General features: G+C 34.1%; 1 protein-coding gene across 1 annotated transcript in view; it reads right to left on the reverse strand.

Annotated features, from left to right (window-relative positions):
- Window positions 1-2,315: 2,315 nt before the first annotated feature.
- Window positions 2,316-20,203, reverse strand: part of LOC105208237 (cell adhesion molecule 2) — a 41,604-nt gene continuing 23,716 nt past the window's right edge. The window contains exons 2-7 of the mRNA XM_026138100.2: window positions 14,256-14,473; window positions 10,585-10,720; window positions 10,076-10,209; window positions 8,819-9,083; window positions 5,098-5,965; window positions 2,316-3,752 (exon numbers count right to left, since the gene is read on the reverse strand). Of these exons, the coding sequence (XP_025993885.1) occupies window positions 5,892-5,965; window positions 8,819-9,083; window positions 10,076-10,209; window positions 10,585-10,720; window positions 14,256-14,473 (827 nt within the window). The 3' untranslated portion in view covers window positions 2,316-3,752; window positions 5,098-5,891. The remainder of the gene's footprint in view (window positions 3,753-5,097; window positions 5,966-8,818; window positions 9,084-10,075; window positions 10,210-10,584; window positions 10,721-14,255; window positions 14,474-20,203) is intronic.

The raw sequence follows: 20,203 nt of genomic DNA on the forward strand, positions 1-20,203 counted from the left end.
AAATATTTCATCGCATAATTACAACATTGCAAAATGTTGTTGCAATAGATAGAATGTTCATTTTTAGATATATTGCAATACCATATTGCAGCAATACGATATAATATGTTTTGGTATTTCTCATAATATTTTCAGGTGTCATTATATTATACTAACACATTTTGGCACACGTAACTTTCAGGAATACTATAATATGTCCCTGATCAATGCTTACACAGAAAAACTAACAATTTTACTGTCAAAATACTCTCAAAAACTTCATTTACTTTCGTTTTCTAACTCAATTTCGAGGACCTGTCTCTTCCAAAAATCATTTCATTAAAATGTAGATGAAAAATCTCACAATGTTACGTACAGTGCGGTACAATGATTCGAAGAGCCTAGTAGATGGCTGACTTATCAACGCCACAGTCTAACATTATACAATATATGCTAGACTGTGGCGTCGGTAAGTCAACCATCTACTAGGCTCTTCGAATTATTGCACCGCACTGTACCTTTTATTCTAACTTGTACAGTTTTTTTTTTCAATTATAAGAAATAGAACTGCGGTTGCGTCCGTCTGGAGGTGGTAGCGTATACTTTGCGAGTAAAGCACAGGACATTACTTTTTACACTATTTTTGAAACATTGCTGCAACATTACTGAAATAATATTGTAAACAAATTTTTGCAAACATTGCACTGCGATATGCATTGCTGCAATGTTGCAGCTCACAATATTACTGGTAAGTTTCTATACTGTATGGGCCGCTTTCAAGAAATCGTGTAAAAATTTATAATATAAATTCATTAAAAAGAGTGCTCTAAAAAAAAAAGAAAAGAGCAACGTTCTTTCCTCTTTACTTGATATTTTCACATAGAAAATTTATAAAATTATGTTTATTGAGACGGACACTCTCAGTAAACGCTTATCTTGCTTTTGTTAGTCATATTATAACTGAAGAATAAGCTTTCTGTTATAAACTATGTAGGGAAAGAAAATCTGCCATTTAAACAGTACTCTGTTGCATTTATCCTCGATTTTGAGTGTTATATTCTGGGATTTTGCCGTTATCTCTTCTTAGAATAAACCACGTGGAGTCAATGTCGCGACACCAAAAAATTCACGACGGTTTCCGTCCTTTTTTAGATATGTGTGTCAATTTTTCCACGCTTTCTTTCCTGCAAAAGCACAACGGATCTTTCCTACTTTGCAAGGGAAGTACACCATTTGTCGCGAATTTGTGGATAATGGAAGTTCGTCGAACATTTGCATCGCTTATCTTCCGTCATGGAAAACGTTTCGAGTGAAAGGCGAATTTCCTCGCTCAAGCGAAAGAGGAGGAAAAAAGAGAATGAATACGTGATATTGAATGGTGCAACGCGATGTTCACATCGAGAACATTTTTTTTTTACATCGAGTACTTTGGCGGATGTTACCCCTGTAGGCTTCGCTACCGCATAATACGGATTTTAATCACAATAACATTTTTCTTTTGTTATATTTTTTGTTCGTGTAAGGCAATAACGTACAGTTCATCGTCTAGCGATAGCCACTAGTTTTTATTCAAAATACGCTGCAGGATCGAAATATAGCTAACCGGCATAATTGCGTATTGATCGACGCCGACAGTTGATAACGCGCGGATTGCTGATGGTGATTTTCCGGTCTTTGTGCTACTTTTATATACTTTTATATTTCGATGTGATGTGTATGTGTGTGTGTGTGCGCGCGCGCGCACACACATGCACAGCGAGAAAATGCTGTTGAATCAACAGTATCAGTTTAATTGGAAATATTTTAATTCAATAACGATATTAGTGAAACAAAGAGTAAGGTAAATGTACCGAATTACGTCACCGTGTAATTTGTTTTGTGTCCATAATAAAACACAGCTGATGTATCTAAAAGTATCTAAACATTATCGGACAGCAGTCGTTAAAGTGTATCAAATGGTTCCATCGAAGTAAGTAAACAATGTAATTTTTTGTAAAAAAAAAAAAAAACGGTTTTCAAAAACCCATGTCAAGAATCTGTCACTTTTTTAACTGTCCACGACTAGATTCATTCTTAAATTGTTATTGTATTACAACGTAACTTGTAAAATGATAAAATGAAATAATTCAGAATTGTAATATAAAATTAGTTAGTTTTGCATGAGTAATATATTTAAAAAATAATGAAATAAATAATTATATAATTATAGAGTTTTTGTAATATATAATTTATAATATTAATTTTAAATAAAATTTATAATCTTACCTAACATTATTTATTGTTTTATTTTAAATAATTTGTCAAAAATTAGTTTTTGCTAAAAGTGGGGTAATTTGGTACACATTTACAAAAACAATAACGAACATAGTTGAATGAATAAAATTTAGTTGAATCAAGTGCATATTATGATTCGACGCTTAATCGAATCAAACTATGTTTTAAATCATATTACAACATTTTTTTCTCAGTGCACACGCTTCGATATCAAAATACAAAAGTATATACATTCCTTTTTTATATTATAATATATCATCAACTACATCAGTAAACTGTCAGCAGTTAATTAAAACTTCAACAATATTTTGTTTTTTAAAGAAACATTTTCAATTCCATTATTCGCAGCCTCGCACAAAAAAAACAGAAAATAAATAAATGAAGTTCCGTAACGTTTAACGAACTTCATTTTTATAAACTATTGTGTACCATGACAAAAAGTAATACAATTTTTTTGGCTTAAAGCAATTCGCTTGTTTTTTCCTTTATAATTCGATTTACGACGGTAATTCAGTTCTACCTGGTTTCATACGAATGGCACATCCACCGCTCCGCCGCGTTTATTCGCGCGCTAATCGATCAACACCTGGTGCACTTCCCTTGCTTCGATGTCTAACGAGAAAAAAAAACATCGATTCAAGCGATGCTCGTTGACGTCGTTTGTCCAATGCCGACTTGCAATTACAAGATTATTGTTAATTACGGCGATATGTCGGGGATGAAACCGATCGTGAGCGGAGGCTCCTTAGGCTCAGCCGGCGTACACTGTTGGGAGATATTTCAATATCGATCGAAAATACGATAGCAATTTCGCACGCGTGACATATACCCGATATGAGATTAAGAGCCTCCGCACAAAAACGTTCACAAGACGTTACGCCAAGTATAAACTACAAACTCAAGTCCGTACTTGTAAATAAACTTAGGCCAACTTACAGAACAATTCGTATAACGTAGGTACATCTACGTAATGTCTCTCACAGATAATTCTTGCGCGGAGGCTCTAACTATGCCTTACAATTAGTCAAAAGAGGAACGATCCGATTAAGGGTTTTGCGTGATCATCTGGAGAGGGATTCAACTTATTCGCGTTTGTAACGTTTATTACCTACAGCCACGGGGTCCCGGGTTTATACAGGGTGATTATTAATGAATGTCCCCACTTTTTACCATAGAAGCATGATTTACCGACGGATATGTATTTCTAACATATTATATTAGAAATTACAAATGCGTGCTCCTATGGTAAAAAGTGGAGACATTCATTAATAATCACCCTGTATAAAAGGCTCGTTTGTAAGACCCTGGAGCGAGCAGCGAGTCGATGTCACGCGGTGAAACAGTGATATTTGATGGATTGCCGTGTCACAGAAAGATTTTCCTTCCAACATCTTTTCTTTTATGTGCGTGTATCGTGGGATGTTGTTAATATCATCAGCGGAATATGCTACTTCCTTAGCAGCATTCGACATTTGGCTATCTTTACCGACCGAGATCCGCTGGAAACAGAAGATGGGAAAATACACCCGTGAGTAACATGGTTAATGAAACGGTCGAGAGAATGATAGAAATGGAAACGAGAAAAATTTCAAGGCGTTTCATCAAGTGCTGCCACTGTACGTCGAGTTAAAGAAAATCGAGGTAAATTAATTTTTGTAAGATTAGATATTTTGTCGTTGAATCGAGATTACTCTGGTAAAAGAAAAGTTCTCGTAACGTCTTGTAATACTTTTAAGAATTTTACACATCAACTTTATGAAAATTTCTGGAAAACAATTACCTCGAACTTCTTCAGATTTCAGGTTTCTTCGGAAAATATAAAATATCTTGGGAATTATAAGATACTTCATATGTAACAAAATTTTTTAAACATTTTGATTGTCTCAACGCACAGAAAAAAAAACATTAATATCCAATTAAAACTAATATATTCTATTTTATCGTTTCATACATGTATGTATATGAACGAAAAACAAAATGTTCTTTTTTATAAGTACAATTAAACTTTTGTAGAATTTGATAGTATTATGGACTTGGCGTAATGTTTACACTAACGGCAAAGAAATTATTCTGAAAAGTAATTTTTTCGATGCCAAGAAAGTTATTAAAATAATTTTTTTCAAATAAAATACACTTGTTAAAATGTTCATAAAATTTTGTTTTGTAGCACTTATTAGTGTAAGATCTACAATAAATCGTTAATTTTTAATTTTTTTATAATTAAAAATGCCTTTTCGATATTACATTACGTTAATATTTATCGAATTATATTAAAAAAACGAAATGGTATTCCACTATTTCATTCCTTCCTCTATATTTTTATCATAACAGTAAAGAGCATAATATGTTTGTTTTAATAACAGTATTAAAAAGTTAAAATTATTATTGAATAATGAAAACAAATTTTTTTTCGATGAAACTATACAATATTTTTTCATGTAAACATATTATGTCTGTTTAACTCTGAATAATTTCATTTCAATATTTAAAATACTTAAAAAATAAAAATATTCTGAAAATAAGAATATTTTTTTCTGAGCGCTTTTGAGAAAATGTTCCAATTTGTATAAAAAAATCTGAGAAATTTTAGAAAAAGTTAAAACGTTTTAACGAACAAAAATTCTAAATTTATATAGAAATTATAAAAAATTATTTCACGAATCATACAGAAAAAATTTCATCAGCATAAATACTAATTATTAATATTACGAAATAAACTTGCGTATAAATACATTTTTTTCTTTATCTTGTCTTTTTCTTCAAAATCAATCGAATGGGCCAGTTCAAACCGGTAAAAGCCGGCTAGACAAGAGATTTGGCACGATTGGTTTATAACGATCTTACCTGTGGATCCAATCAATCATATTCAATCGTTCAACGAGCAGACCCAGCTGTTTCGTCGGTTTTAATTCGCCCGATGATTTATCCATCACATACAAAGAACTGCTCGCGACTGCCCTCGTGAATATTATTTATCAGCTCCGCTTTGTCGGCGAAATCGAAACGCAGCGAGTTTACCGAGGATACAGGAAGGAGGATGGACGCTGGATGATTCCGGAGTAAAGCGTATTCGCGGGGCCCAAGGAGATCATCCGGTTTTATAGGAGGAATCGTCGCGAGGACGCGATCGCCGGACAAATATAGAAATGATATGTCGTGAAAATAGAAAAGAGCGCTTTGTAAAAATCGTAGGTAAGAATAACATCGAATCGATGCGAAGGATACGATTCTGACGACGCCTTCCGCGATGTTTGCCGTCAAAAAGATTTCGGACGATCTAAACGAAGTCGCTCGGGGGCGTCACGGGATTGTGCGCGTCCGCGCGATCCATCGGATCGCGCAATGATTGATCGATCATTTGCCCCGCGCGAACATGGAAATACATTTAGAGCCTAGAGCGCACGTAATTGTAGACTTCATCGCGCGCCGCGGCGACGCATAAAATGGACGTACACTTATTATATGCATATCGGTATCGCGTTTTTATTTACGCGGATTAAGAGTTAATAGTAGATATGGCGAAACCGATCTCCTAACGTTTACATGATTAGGAAGTGAGTGAGAAAGAAAAAATAAAAAAATAAAAAATAAAAATAAAAGGAAGAGGAAGAAAGGAAAGGAAAACACGCTCGTTATTATTATCGCGCGACTGCGATCGATGTGATCAGGGCGACGACGAGGATCATCCATTGGACTGCGACACTCGCGGATCCTGGAACGTTAAAGACGAGCTTTCATTAGCCTCTTCCCTCGTTATTTTTTTTTCCTGGAAAATCGCTAATTGCTTTTGTACGCGAGAGTAAAAGTGTATTCCAAAAAAAAAAAAAAAATAGTACGAATGAAGCTTTTTCTTTCTCTCTTTGTCTTTCTTTGGTATCGAAAAGTTAGGTCACTCGGATAAATTCTGAAAAAAATATCGACAATTGAAAAACCTATATTTATATGAAACATCCGAGGAAAACATGTGCACGCAGAAAAAAAATTGAGCATCGAATTAGCAATTGATTGTTTCATATTATTTTGTGGAAATAATGACATACTAATACGTAGTATCCTAAGTTATATTTAATATTTATATATGTTTTATTTTTACATTTAGTTTGAGAGTTATATTATATTATTATAATTTTAGAATATTAGAGTGAACATTTTTAAGGTTTGGGTCAATTAATATAAGCAAGAATATAAATCTTCTTGGAAGAATTTATAATCTTAAGCAGACATAATTTGCTTGCATGAAGAGAAAAATTTTCTTCATGTCTGTTTAAGACTTACAAATTCTTCCAAGAAGATTTTATATTTTTGCTTATATATGAGACAATGAATTATCGATTTGATATTAATTTTTTTTCTGTGCAGTTGTTTCGTACGACGCCTTCGCGTTAGACAGAGACTTACGAAGGATTTTATAGCGAATTTGCGATGTGCATCCCTTAAACCGGGGGGTGGGGGGGTTAATTTGGACGCCGAACTATATCCCCACGTATTTATTTTTCGAATCCCCGAATCTCGTTCTTGCCATAATTTAGTTCGGGATTTGAGTGCAGCTGTAATTAATCAGTTTTTATTGCGGGAGCCAGGCGATAGCACTATCGCGGATTAGAGCATCGAGTAATTAGTTCCCGTTATGATTAATGCGCTGGTACGGTCACGGGGATTCGTTTTAATAATTAGGACCTTAATCCAACACTCCTCGTTACTTGTGCGACCGGGGCTTTTCAAATGCTCAGAAACGAATTCTCCTTGCGAAATATTTCGGAAACACCGCCGGCGCCGTTTTAACGCGTTTATGCAAAATAAATATAAATATTCGGGTGAACGATAATACTCGAAAATTTGCCACCGGCACAAGCGTGCGAAAATATGCATATTTACAATTGGTTTAGATCGCAAAATATTTTTGGCGAAAAGCAAAAACTTCTCCAATACGGCGAATTAATGATTATTCGGGCTTATGTGCGACTAGCGAAATTACCGGTGACGATCAGAATAACTTCGTCAGAATAACTTCGCGAAAGAGAAAAATCATGAACCGAGTGGTTAAGTAATTAAGAGAATACGTATTTGTAACGGTTGAGAAAGACTAAGGCCCGGTTTTTCATTATCCGGTTAACTTATGGTTAAACTTAACCTGATGTTTTAGCCAATGAGCTTCACCCATGATGATGCCATAGATGAAGCTCATTGGTTAAAACATTAGGTTATGTGTAACCACAAGTTAACCAGATAATGAAAAACCGGCCTTAGTCGAAACGTTCCGTAATTTTTAACACTAAGTTAAAAAATTATTAAAAGAAATGACACGTTACTTTGCTCGTTGATCGACCTTTAATCCGTTTACATCACTGTATATACTTATATACCGTGATTCTGAAGAAAAAAATTATTTATATGTTTTCGCGTTGCGCCATCTTTTATAGAATAACTCCATATTTGTGCCGTATGAGGATTTGCGCCACAAAAAAAAAGAAGAGGTGACGGTAATTTACATGCAACCGTTCTGTTATGTTGTACTAGTGTAATGCGATTTCAGCTTTTTACTGTTAATATTAATGAAACGATACGCAGAGAAAATGATTTCTTTAAACTTAATAAATTTTATTGTATCCAAGCAAATTTGTTACTTGGAATTGGTCCAAACAAACCGATGTTTAAATCAATAAGTACGAAGTAATCCAACAATTTAAAGTTACGTTATTTTCTCTCGACAAATAAATCGTAAATACTAACGTAATCTCTCTTCACATCCACTCCAAGTTAAAAAATAGGTGATTTATTACGTAATTAGACAATTATTTGAACAGCATAAGTTATCGACACTGACGTGAATTAATCGTGAAATTATAGTTAACCCAAATTTTAAGTTATTGTTATACGCTTCCGCTATAAATCATAAACTCGACGCCTTATCTATTATATACGAGCACTTTGTCATATTATGATGTATACAGAGTGATTACTAATGAATGTTCCCACTTTTTACCATTGGAGCACGCATTTGTAATTTCTAATATAATAATACGTTAGAAATACGCATCCGTCGGTAAATCATGCTCCGATGGTAAAAAGTGGGAACATTCATTAATAATCACCCTGTATAAATGTGTAAACACGATATCTTATTATTTTATATCAATTTGTTAATTTAATGATTATACAATCAAGAGAATATGTTTTATATATATTCTCTTGATCGTATAATCTTTAAATTGACAAATTAATATAAAATAATAAGATATCGTGTTGAAGAATAGTAAAGTCTGTAACTTTTCATATCATTGCACAGTTGGAAGGATACTATTAAAAAGGTATTAAAGGCCTGTTTACATCACCGTTGAATTAATTTAATGTCAGAATAACCCTATAGCACAATAATCAACTCGGTCGGTGCAACTGGACCCTAATTATTTTAACTTGCGCCAGCAACTTTTAAACAAGGTAAAAGTTGAAATCAGCATTCAGAAGGGTTAATCGATAACGTTGGGGAAGGGTGTGCAATTGCGGTACGTTGGTAGGAAAGTAACGGGTGATATAGAAAGGGGAAAGGGAGGGGGTGGGGGCTTACCGTTCGTCAGGTCCTCGCGAGTATGGCTCTGTGCCCGGGTCTCACGGCTCTCCATTATAGGTGTTTTCAGAACGCTCTCGTCGCCCTCCACGCTCTCCTCGTTGCTCTGTAGATAGACCGTGGCTATTGTGGCCAAGCACTTTAGCTTCATGTCGCCTCGCCTGAAGTGCTTGTTCGCAACGCGGAATTTCAGACCAAGTCTCGCGGTCTCCAGACCGTTCCTCTCGTTGACGACACTGGGCCCTATCAGGTAGTTGGTGTCAGCCTGAAAGTGGCGCGTCTTTACAGCGATCTCTATAAAGGATACTTTTAGCGGACCCCGCGAGAAATTCGAGGCGATGGATCCGGAGATGGGGGGGGGATTCGAAAGGATCGAGCAATTAGATTTTTATTGGGGAAACGTAAACACGCGACCCGGATTACGTGACATCGACGGCACCAATTAGGCGCCGCGCGCGCGAGAGATGGAAAACAGATAGGCGATTCTATAGAATGCAATTTGAAAACAATTAAGAACGAGAGATTGCGCTCTTTTGATCCCGGATGCAAATTTTTTTCGTCAAACCAATTATGCGAAATTGCATGAAGCACCGAAGCAAGATTCTAATTATCGCACGATAATGATAATAACATTCATCACACAGAGACTGTGCGACGCGCGCCGCGTCCGCTGGAGGTAAAGTTATTTTAAAGTTAATCTTTAATTCGATTAAACTACGCGCGTCCGCGGAGTGAAAAATTTCACCGGAATATATAACGCACGGTGTAACGAATTTAAAAAAAAAAAAAAAAAAAAAAGACGCAGCCCCGTAAATATTAACGACACATAAATGGGATCGGATAAATGGAAAATACATAAACGTTCGCGGATTTCAAATCGATATTCAATGTTGACACGGGAGAGACATTCGACGTTTTTACCTTTAATTGATAACGCTCGCCGGTGTTTTTATCAAAATAAATTTTAAATTAGGATACATTATCAAGAGACATTTTCGAGATTAACGCGAATGGACGGAGCCTGGGACACGCGCGCGAAACGCACGTACGCGTCTTTGTGATGAAAAGCAGGGCGGAACGAAGCTTTGATTTATTTAGCAAATTGCATATACGGTCGCGTCGCTTCTATTTCTCTTTCCTTCTCCCTCGGGTTTTTTTTTCCCAAGTACACATTTCGTCGCGTCAGTCGGAAAAGTTTAACGAAGCGTGAAACAAAGGTTACAATTATTTCGCCAACGGTTTAAGTGTCTCACTTACCGGCTCGTCGTTGATGAACCAAGACAATAGGGCAGGTGGTTTAGAAGGTGCCGACGTGCAGTTCATGTGAACGACATCGCCCACCTGATACTTGGAACGACCACCGGTTATCTGCGGTCCTTCGTTAGGTAGAACTGAAACGTTGCCATGACCCTTTCTAGTGCTATTGTCGTACCCCCGGATTAGATTCTCCTTATCTTACCGCGCGCATTCACTGTATGTATTCATTTATCTAGTTTCGCCTCTCGCAAATTATGCGAGAAATAAGCACCCGCGCTCTCTAACGCAGTTTCAGGAGAAAATTATTCTCCGCGTATCTTGGATTATTTGCAAATTTCGAAAGCGACTCTCTCTCTCTCTCTCTCTCTCCTCTCCGTTTCTCGAGAACGTCGAATTCAATGCGATCGCGAGATTGAATAAAAAGAGTCGCTTTCAACCTTTTCCAGGACTCTCAATCTCAACTTAATCGCGTATACGTTCTCGCTCTTATTTTCCATGACAATACTTACCGACTACAGTCATGTCCCCGTGATCGGAGACCGTCTCAAAGGCGGGGGCCTCGCCCGACACCTCGCATCGATATCTCCCCGAGCTCGTCAGATTCACGTTGTTCAAGACAACCGAACTCTCGGTGGACTCGTCCCTCTGAATGCAAATTCGCAATTACAAGCTGCTGCGCCCGATCGAGCGTGACGCGGAACCTGCGCGATGCACGACGCAGCGAACGAACTAGATTCTATCAGATTCGAGCAAAAAGCTGCCAGTGCAGCGAGAGAGAGATATATATATATACAAAGTACATTGTGTCTGCAGCTTAATGGCATCGTAAAGTGACGAAATTACCGATATCACAACGTACAAAGTTCTTCGCATTGAACGTTACAGAATTAAGAACCTTTTTTTGCTTGTTCAACTCTTGAAGCACAGTGTTACACGTTTGTACGTCGATTGTTTAATAAGTGTCGAGTTTAACAATGAAGTACTCGTACTTTTCGGCAAAATTGGTTTTGTTTTTCAAAATATAGTCTTCTTCACAGAGAAAAAAGTATGTGATATTTGTGACTATTGTATAATTGCACGGTTGGAAAATTATGGTTGAGAGAACAATTTTTATAGTTATTATTATCACTATATTGTTAGTGTAAACAACTTTACACGTATAGTTGTGCCAACTGTGAAAATACAAGATGGTGGAATATTGTAAAGACACACGTTTTAATAATTTTTATATTTTTTCGTATTTTATATTCGATAATATTATATGCATTTGCAGTGTTTCTTGCAGTATCATAAGATGGAAAAGTAAAGTTTGACGAAAACAATAACCGCTGACCAATGTAAGACTTTCGTTCTTATTATTATTACAGTGCTCATTCAGAGAGAAGCGACTAAAGCAACTAAAATTTTTCAATCACAGAAAAGATTTATGGCTCCACACAGAACAAAAATATGTGATATTTGTGACTGTAATTGCATAGTTGATAAATTATGGTTAAAAGAACCATTTTTATAGTTATTATCACTATATTGTTAATATGAACAACCTTATATGTATAGTTGTGCCAACTGTGAAAATATTTTATTATAATTTATAATAATCACAACTATTAATATAGTAAAATATCAAGATGTTTATGTATGAAAATTAAAATAACTATTTTTATATGGTTAACACAACTACAATTACAGTGAATACAATTATTTTCTTAACTATGCAATTATAGTCACAAATATCACATACCTTTTCTCTGCGTATACGAGAACACAAAACAGTCACTAGATGGCTGCTATGGCGTTCTATTTCTCGTAAGAAAGAAAACACATAAATGGTATAAAAGGCGGAGCATTATGAGATTTTTCATTGATGTTGTATCATAGTAAAATAATTTTTTGTATGAATTCCCTTGAAAATGAAATCAAGTGAAAGATGTTTGGTTTACTAATATAATTAAAATTAACCTTTTTAAACTTCCAATATTGGAACTATGTAAACATAATAGATGTAACTATACATAAAGGTAGAATTTTATATTTTCCTTCTCTAAGTGCAACCATACACAATAGTTGCATTAAGACATATTATAGTTATAATGATCATAATACATTGTTCAGGCAGCTATAATTTGCATGGTTAAAATAACTATAAATTTATAGTTTGCATCGAAAATCACTATAAATTATAGTTGAATTATGGTAATTGCAACCATTCTCTTCTCTCAGTGCAGTGCTATTACTCTTCTATGTATATTATAAAATAAAATTGATATAGGAACAATCATAACTATTGTTGAAAAAAGAATATTTTATTCTTAAATAAAAAAATGGAAAAAAGCTAGAATAAAATAATCTTGATGTTGTCCTATTAATTTGCGCAAACAAATTTAGATCAGACAATGAAAATTTGTGGCAATTTCATTATATTCTTGATTTATACAATATATAATAATAGATTATTTTAAAGAAGTTTTTTCTAATAAAACATTACAAAGGTCCACAAAGAAGCTTGCTTCGAGGATACCAAAAATATGTCGTCGTACAGCGTAACTCGCTTTACGAACAAACAGTCTGCTAGACTTTCTGCGAATGCATAAATTATAACAAGAATTTTTCTTATGATAAAGCGCTTGTCTCCAATCGGTACCAAAAATTTTTCAATTTTGTAAATTGTTCTATTATTACGCGAATTTATACATAATTTAAAAATAATTTTCTTATTGGTTTAAAAGATATTTAATTTTTCAGTTGCTATTAATTCTTATGTAAGATTACATTATATTTGCAAATTCGAGAAAGTAGCATGAAGAATTAAATCAAATTTTTGACATATACTAATAAAACTTTAATAAATCAATCTTCGTGTGAAAGTTTACTTAAATCCACTCGTTTAAAAGTTATTTTCCTAAAACCGCAGGAAAATCAAGTCATTTTCACTGCACAAGGTATTACAAGCCAAACTATTTTCTTCTGTGCAATTGATTTCTGGTCTGGAATTCGAATGTTCTCGACCAAAATTTATTGTCGTTTAATAGAAAAAATTTAAAAAAAAACCTCATTTTTTTTTTAAATTTCGATAACTTCTAGCTGTATTGTGTAGTCAAAACATAGGCCCTTAAACATAGATAAAAAAAAAAGAAACGACAAAAATGCTATTGCCTTTCCATTCACGTTCGAGCATCGCGTGGTCCCTTTCGTCGTTAATCCAAATTAAACATTAAAGATGAAATGAATATTACGTAGAGATGTTTAAATTTGAACAAAAGGATCGATACTTCTATTCGTCCGTTACTCGAGACAGCGTAAATATTCAAACCAAGTATCTCAAATACTGCAATTAAGGGGTTACATACACCTAAAGGCATCAAAGATGATCCTATATTCATGAATTTTTTTCTCCGAACCTATTAGAGATATCAAATCGGAGTTTCTGCTAATGTTTTTTACACAATTTCGTTAATAAAACGTAATTTTATAATTAAAAAATATAAAAAAATTAAGGATATCATTTTTTCTCAAAATCTTGTTTTTCAAATCGATACCCAAAATATTTCAAAAACAAACGAATAGATCAAACTCGAATTTTTTTCTATTTATTCAGCATGAAAATACGCAGTTTTTGTCGCAAGGATTCTTTTTAAGAATTTAGTTTTCTTTCTACAATCAAAAAACCGATTTAATTTCAGACGATGATTCGAATCCTTAAATTTAAATGAGCGCCATTTTGCAATAAACGCGAATTAAAAAAATTGGCTACGACGAAAACTAGATTTAATTTTATATATTTTTTAAGAAAATACTGCATTTTTTCGAATAAACCGCATAGATTCTACAATGGGTACCGCAAGCAGTTACAGCAGCTAACATATCTGATGCTGGAACGGCGACATCTCTTTAATTTTTTAATATTTTTAAATAAAAAAAATGACATTTTATAAACGAAACTGTATGAGAAACATTAGTACAAATTTCGATTTGATACCTCTAATACGTTCGGAGAAAAAAAATTCATAAATATAGGGGTAGTTTTGGTACCTCTGGGTGTACGTAACCCATTAATATAAATGCTAGAATATTACGCTCCGTAAGAGGACACGTCGCTGAAGACTGACTGTTCTCGCTACCGAAGAAGGTTAATACTCAAACTCTATGCCGTTGTTATTCCAAGCATCCCTCACAAACTTACGTTTACGTTTACGCCTGGCACCAGGAACGTTAGCACCATGGGCGCGTCTCTGGGCGTATAGCGATAAAATTCGTGGCCGTCCTTGTACCACTTCACGGAGTACAATGGCGCTTTGTCCAAGTTGAAGTTGCACTGCATGCGCACCGTTTCATTCAGTACGACGTGCTCTGGTATCTGCAGGGACGTCATGCGTAGGGCGACGACGACGACGACGATACCTGCAAAAGATTTCGGATTGCGGTCTGCGGCAGAATTGCGAGGTGCGCAAGTGGACCCTACGGGGATCTACAGTCTCTCCTCCGTTTCAACTGGCACAGCTGCAGTCGCAGCTGCGTAGGAAACTTTGCGAATTCACATGGGGCCCATGACGCTCGGCGAAAGAGAGAGAGAGAGAGAGAGAGAGAGATATACACATAGACAGACAGATACTTCCGCAAGCTTCTCGCTATGATTGTTGTGTTACAATTTCAATCTTCAACGTTGCACGCGACGCGCGATCAATTCGACGATAATACTCGTATGCGTAATGAGTGTAGTAAAGTTTGCTGACACTGAGTCACACGTGATTCATTGTAATGAGTGCTTTTTGAATCACACAATGTGATTCATACTCTCTCGCCCTGTATGTACTTAATAAGAATAATATCTACATCTCGGAGTCATTCGAAGGCAGAAAGGAGAGCAGGTGTCTGGATATCAAAATCCTGTTACACGTGAAATGAACGGTTTTGAAGTAAAAAATTACACGAAAAAAAAAAGGAATATTCTTGTTGTGAGAATATCTTTTCAAAATGTTAAAAACTGAAATAAAGTTAGCATGAGCGTATCCAGGATTATTTCGGGAAGAGAGATTATCAATTTTCCTATGATAAACAGTAAATTTTAATTTATTATATATGAATTTGCTATTTAACATATAAATTGAATAAACTTAAATTTCAACAAAATATATTTTTATTTCAAATATTTTAAGAAAGATAAAATAATATAAAAGCAAAATTATATATATATATATATAATTTATAAACATTGTTTTATATATAAGCAAGATAATAAAATAATAATTGTTAAATAGAATATAGCCATAAAATTAATTTTCTGAACAGAGAATATATTTTATGCTATAAAATTATCAAATGTAATTTTTTTTTAAGTCAAAACTTGATTTGAAGTAAAAACCCTTGGGTGAGGCATTTCCATCAAAATTATGTTTCTGAATCGTAATATAAAATAAAATAGTTTCATAACTGTAGTTATGAATTAGTTTTAATTTAATACAAAAGTTTTTCTTCTGCGTTCTAGGTACAGAACTACAAATAATTTTATTGGCTCATCTGAGTGATTATGAAGGACGTTCAAGCATAATGAGTAATGCTGCAAACATTTTTGGCATTTTAGCATCTTACATTAAAATCATTATGATAATCCAACGAAATTGTTGTCAGATCTGTAGCAAGCTAAATTTTTAGATACTTTATTCGTTTTTTAGCAAATCGTATTTTTTTTAATTGTGTTAATTTTCATATTGCGTCCTTTAGATTTACGAATGAATTTAATAACATATTTACGTTCCTACAACGAGGTGCAGAGATATGCAAGAAACACAACGTACATGAATTGATCTAATATAGCCGAGCGTTCTTCCTAGACTCCTCGCGATTGCATGTTGAAAGGTTGAAAGGCGCCACGACGACCCTTCGATATCGACTTTGAGGAATAATTGATAATCGAAGGGAACTCGACCGCATCGAGCGCAGGTTCACGTACGTCGCTTTAAAATTGCAATAGCTTTTGAAACGTTGAAATTTCTTCAACAATGCAGTTCCTCGCGCGAGATCTTTCTTTAAGATGTAGCGAAGCTTCAAGCGTACGTTATACGAATGCACGGCGCGTATGTGCACCGGATGACCCAGACTGGGTCAATCTTTCAGTCACAAATAGCGGCATCCCAATCTAAAAAAAGAGTGTCGGTTTTTTTAATTGAAAAAATTTTCCATTTCCGGATACATGTATCGTGCTCGCAGCCGATTTTTCGCGGATTTTAATTGAAAAGGAGTTTAATTTGAAGTACGATTGCCAAGATACATAGCATCAGGTAAATTGAATGTAATATATTCTGGTTTCCGGATCAATTTTCGCAAAGAAAAAATCGACGCTCCGAGTTGACCAAAACTTTTCAGAGAGGGGAGGGGGGGGGAGTCAGTCTGCGTACAAAGTTTGTTATAACTGAATTGCAAACGTATCTAAGCGTGCCACGTTATAATCATCAGCCAAGTGCGTTGCGCAGTCAAATGAATCAGGTCGCGTGAAATACGCTTACTGAAATTCTTTCTGTACGCACATACGTGCCTCTTAATCATGCCGGATGAGATTTAAAACTAAAAGAAGGTAAAACCTATTATTGATAAAAAAATAACAATTCTAGATAGTGTAAGTAATATAAATATAGCTAATAATAAAATTGATACTAGAACAGCTCAGAGAACAAAAAGTGGTATTTATCGGTAACATATTTACTCTTAAATCTGTCATATCTAAATCAATTTTGCCGAAAGCTTGTATTTTATTAATAAAATTGCTGTTATTATGCCAATTGTAACTAAAGAAAAAAATCTGTAATATAATTATTAAAAATTTCCCAATAAAAATATTATTGAAGTAGGATTGACATATATACAGGGTGATTCATAATAGTTGTACTCACTTTTTACCATAGGAGCATGACTTACCGACGCATTTGTAATTTCTAATATTATACTACAGGGTGATTATTAATAATTGTTCCCACTTTTTACCATAGGAGCATGCATTTGTAATTTTTAATATAATAATATGTTAGAAATACGTATCCATCGGTAAATCATGCTCCTATGGTAAAACATGAAAACAGTCATTAATAATCACCCTGTATATTAGAAATATAAATGCGTCGGTAAGTCATGCTCCTATAAAAGTGGGTACAACCATTATGAATCACCCTGTATATATATGGAACTTTTACTAATAAAAGAAAATTATAAAATTTATAGAAATTTGTAGACTTTGACATGAAAAATATTACGTAAATTTGAGAATCCTATTTAAAAGCATAATTACTACACTATATATTATAATATTAGTAATAAAAAAGACCGGGAGCTTTTGTAAAATAACGAAATCGGAACGAGGAAACGGGAGACAAACGATGACACTTTGACTTCACAAGCACAGCACAGCCGTGTCAATGTAATTAGTTTTTTCTTCGCACCTCATCACGAGGACGAACCTGAACTTGATTACGTTAATCGCGTCAATGTTTACTGTAATGTGTTTAAAATTGCGACGGTGATGTCTTAAATTAAGTCAGCTAATGAGTGGACCGGGGCGGCGGGATGAGATTGCCGTTTATACTGCCGGCTCTTATCGCGGCTATTCACACGTTGCGCGTTGCGCACGCATGCGTTGTCATTGATTCGATAAGCATCAGGATCACGCAACGTATCGCGCTTCCAGGCATTAGCTATTAGAACCGAACGCGGCGCGCACTCTTATTAGAGGTAGTTAATTTTTTCTTTCACGTCTAGCCCGATGATTAGACACTCGTAATACGTGTAAAACCATATCCAGATCAAATTAACGAGCGCGATCAGGCACGAATGAACAATTTGTTTTAACGATTTTAGCGATAGGGTAAAGTCGCCTATTACGGAATGCCTTTTTCCAAAGGCCTGTAATTCGTTTTATATGTAACATTAACTCCTATCCTTATGTCAAAATCATAGGAAAATATATTTAAGTATTTTAAATTTTATCGGCAAAAGTTAGCAGTCGGTAATAAATTTATTTTGTTGTATGTGACATTTTTTACCAAATTTATATCAAGTGGGCCTTATCGGCTCTGGGTCCAAACCAGACTTTGGATTCAAAATCTAGTTGACCAGATAGCTCTTTCGATACTCAAAAACTTTAGTATTTAACATTTTCCTCCAAAATCTCTCGCGATATTTTAGGATCTCATGGTGCTTAATGCTGAACACCAACTTTCGAGCCTCATAATTTGAAATGTCGACAGTGATAAACTTTATTATAGTGTGCCGAAGTTTTCGAAGTCAGAGTAAGCAATAACAAATGGGGATTTTTGAGTACTCATATTACGAGCTCGCTATCACATATTAGGAACATATCCTACAATAGGATCAATAGTATCATTTAAAACTTTTATTGACGAAAACTGTTCAAATTTTCAGTTTGAGAATTCGGAATGAATATTTTTTCGACGAAAATTAAGTTCTATCGAGGTACTTTCTATCGATCGCAAAGCACAATAGGTCAGTCTAGTAATAAGTCGCGAAATGTTTTAAATAAAATTCTCACACAAAATTTCTCTTAAAATTTATCCTCATGGTGGTAATTATGATAATCTTGGGACACGGACTTGAAAGAATTTTATAATTTTAATAAAATTTTCCAACATTTTACTAAATGTAATAAATTTTAATAAATTCTAATAAATTTATAGTAAAGGTATAGTATAACTTAATAAAATTCTTTTCAAAGTCCAGGTTTTTTACAAAATTGCAAAGAAGTAAAATTCAGTATAATTTATTAAAAATTTACTATAATTTGAGACTTAATAAAATTACAATAAATTTACTATATATTAAAGAATAATCCCAAATTTCGATCATACTGTGGTTCTCGAAATCTAAATCGAAATACATTCCAAACGAGAATATACGATGCAAGTGTAGAATTTTAACTAGAATTAGAATGGTTTTCTGACCATAGTACTTCAAGACTTCTCCCGTTGCTTAAGCAGGTGATACTAATAATTTACTATAATAAATTTTCTTTTATATGAAATAAACACATCAAAACCACTGCTCGCGTTATAATCTATAATATTATTTTCAGAATTTATCTTTTTTTCGACACAGTTTTCGAAGAAATAGTCCAACAAAAAAAAAAAAAAAAAAAATGGACGAGATCTTTCTCGTGCAGAATTTCAAGCAAACTACTTTTATTCTAAACAACTTTTTTCAGATCTGATTTCTTTTCGAGTAATTTAGCAAAACTTTTTGCGGGTTTTACTTATAAAAAAAAAAAGTTAAGCAACATGGCAAAGAGAAATCGAATTTTTAGTACGATGGAAGTCAAGAAATTATTTTGACTAATACTAGTCAAAATCCCACTATTAAATAGAAAAAAATTTAATAAATAATTTAACACAAGACTACCAAGCTCGAGAGAATTAAATTAAATAAAACAAATGTAATGCCAATTCGGAGTCGACACACGTTGTATGTGTGTAAATAATTATTCGAAAAATCGATAATGTAAACATTTCGGTCCTATATTTTTAGTAAAATACCATCCTCACAATAACAACAAGTTTGAATACATATTATAATATTTAAAAAAAGACGCTTACACAGATGACTGTTGTGAAAGTGATTTCTATGATTTCTCGTTACATGCATCGCGTCGAGTGAGCTCATTATATTCATTATAATAATTTCGGTCAAAATTAAGTAAAATTTAAATACGATGTATGTCCAAAAATTGTGTAACGCCACGAAAAATGTTGACTGTTCGAATCGTTGTGGTCTTTTAAAACGTTTTCACTTATTTAACTTGTTTTGTGCCTGTTGTGCTAGGACAATATTAGGAATTTGACTATTTGGATTCTCCGTATCTTCAAAACTACCCCGATATTAAACTTTAAATTTTTCTGAGATTCGTGTCCCATATAACGTCGTTTGACATAAAATTTGATTTGAATTTCGAGATCCACAAAATGATGGAAAAAACTTGTGCTTTGGGAATCATTTTTTTTACCTTGAATTTTTATTGAAACTCGATTGTAACAAATATGATAAACTTTAAAGAATTTTAATTTGAGTAAAATTTTACTAATCGTAAGTTTCATTATAATAAATTATAGTAAATTTTACTAAATTTGGTAAAAT

This window comes from Solenopsis invicta, chromosome 3, assembly GCF_016802725.1.
Source record: "Solenopsis invicta isolate M01_SB chromosome 3, UNIL_Sinv_3.0, whole genome shotgun sequence".
Taxonomy (NCBI): Eukaryota; Metazoa; Arthropoda; class Insecta; order Hymenoptera; family Formicidae; genus Solenopsis; species Solenopsis invicta.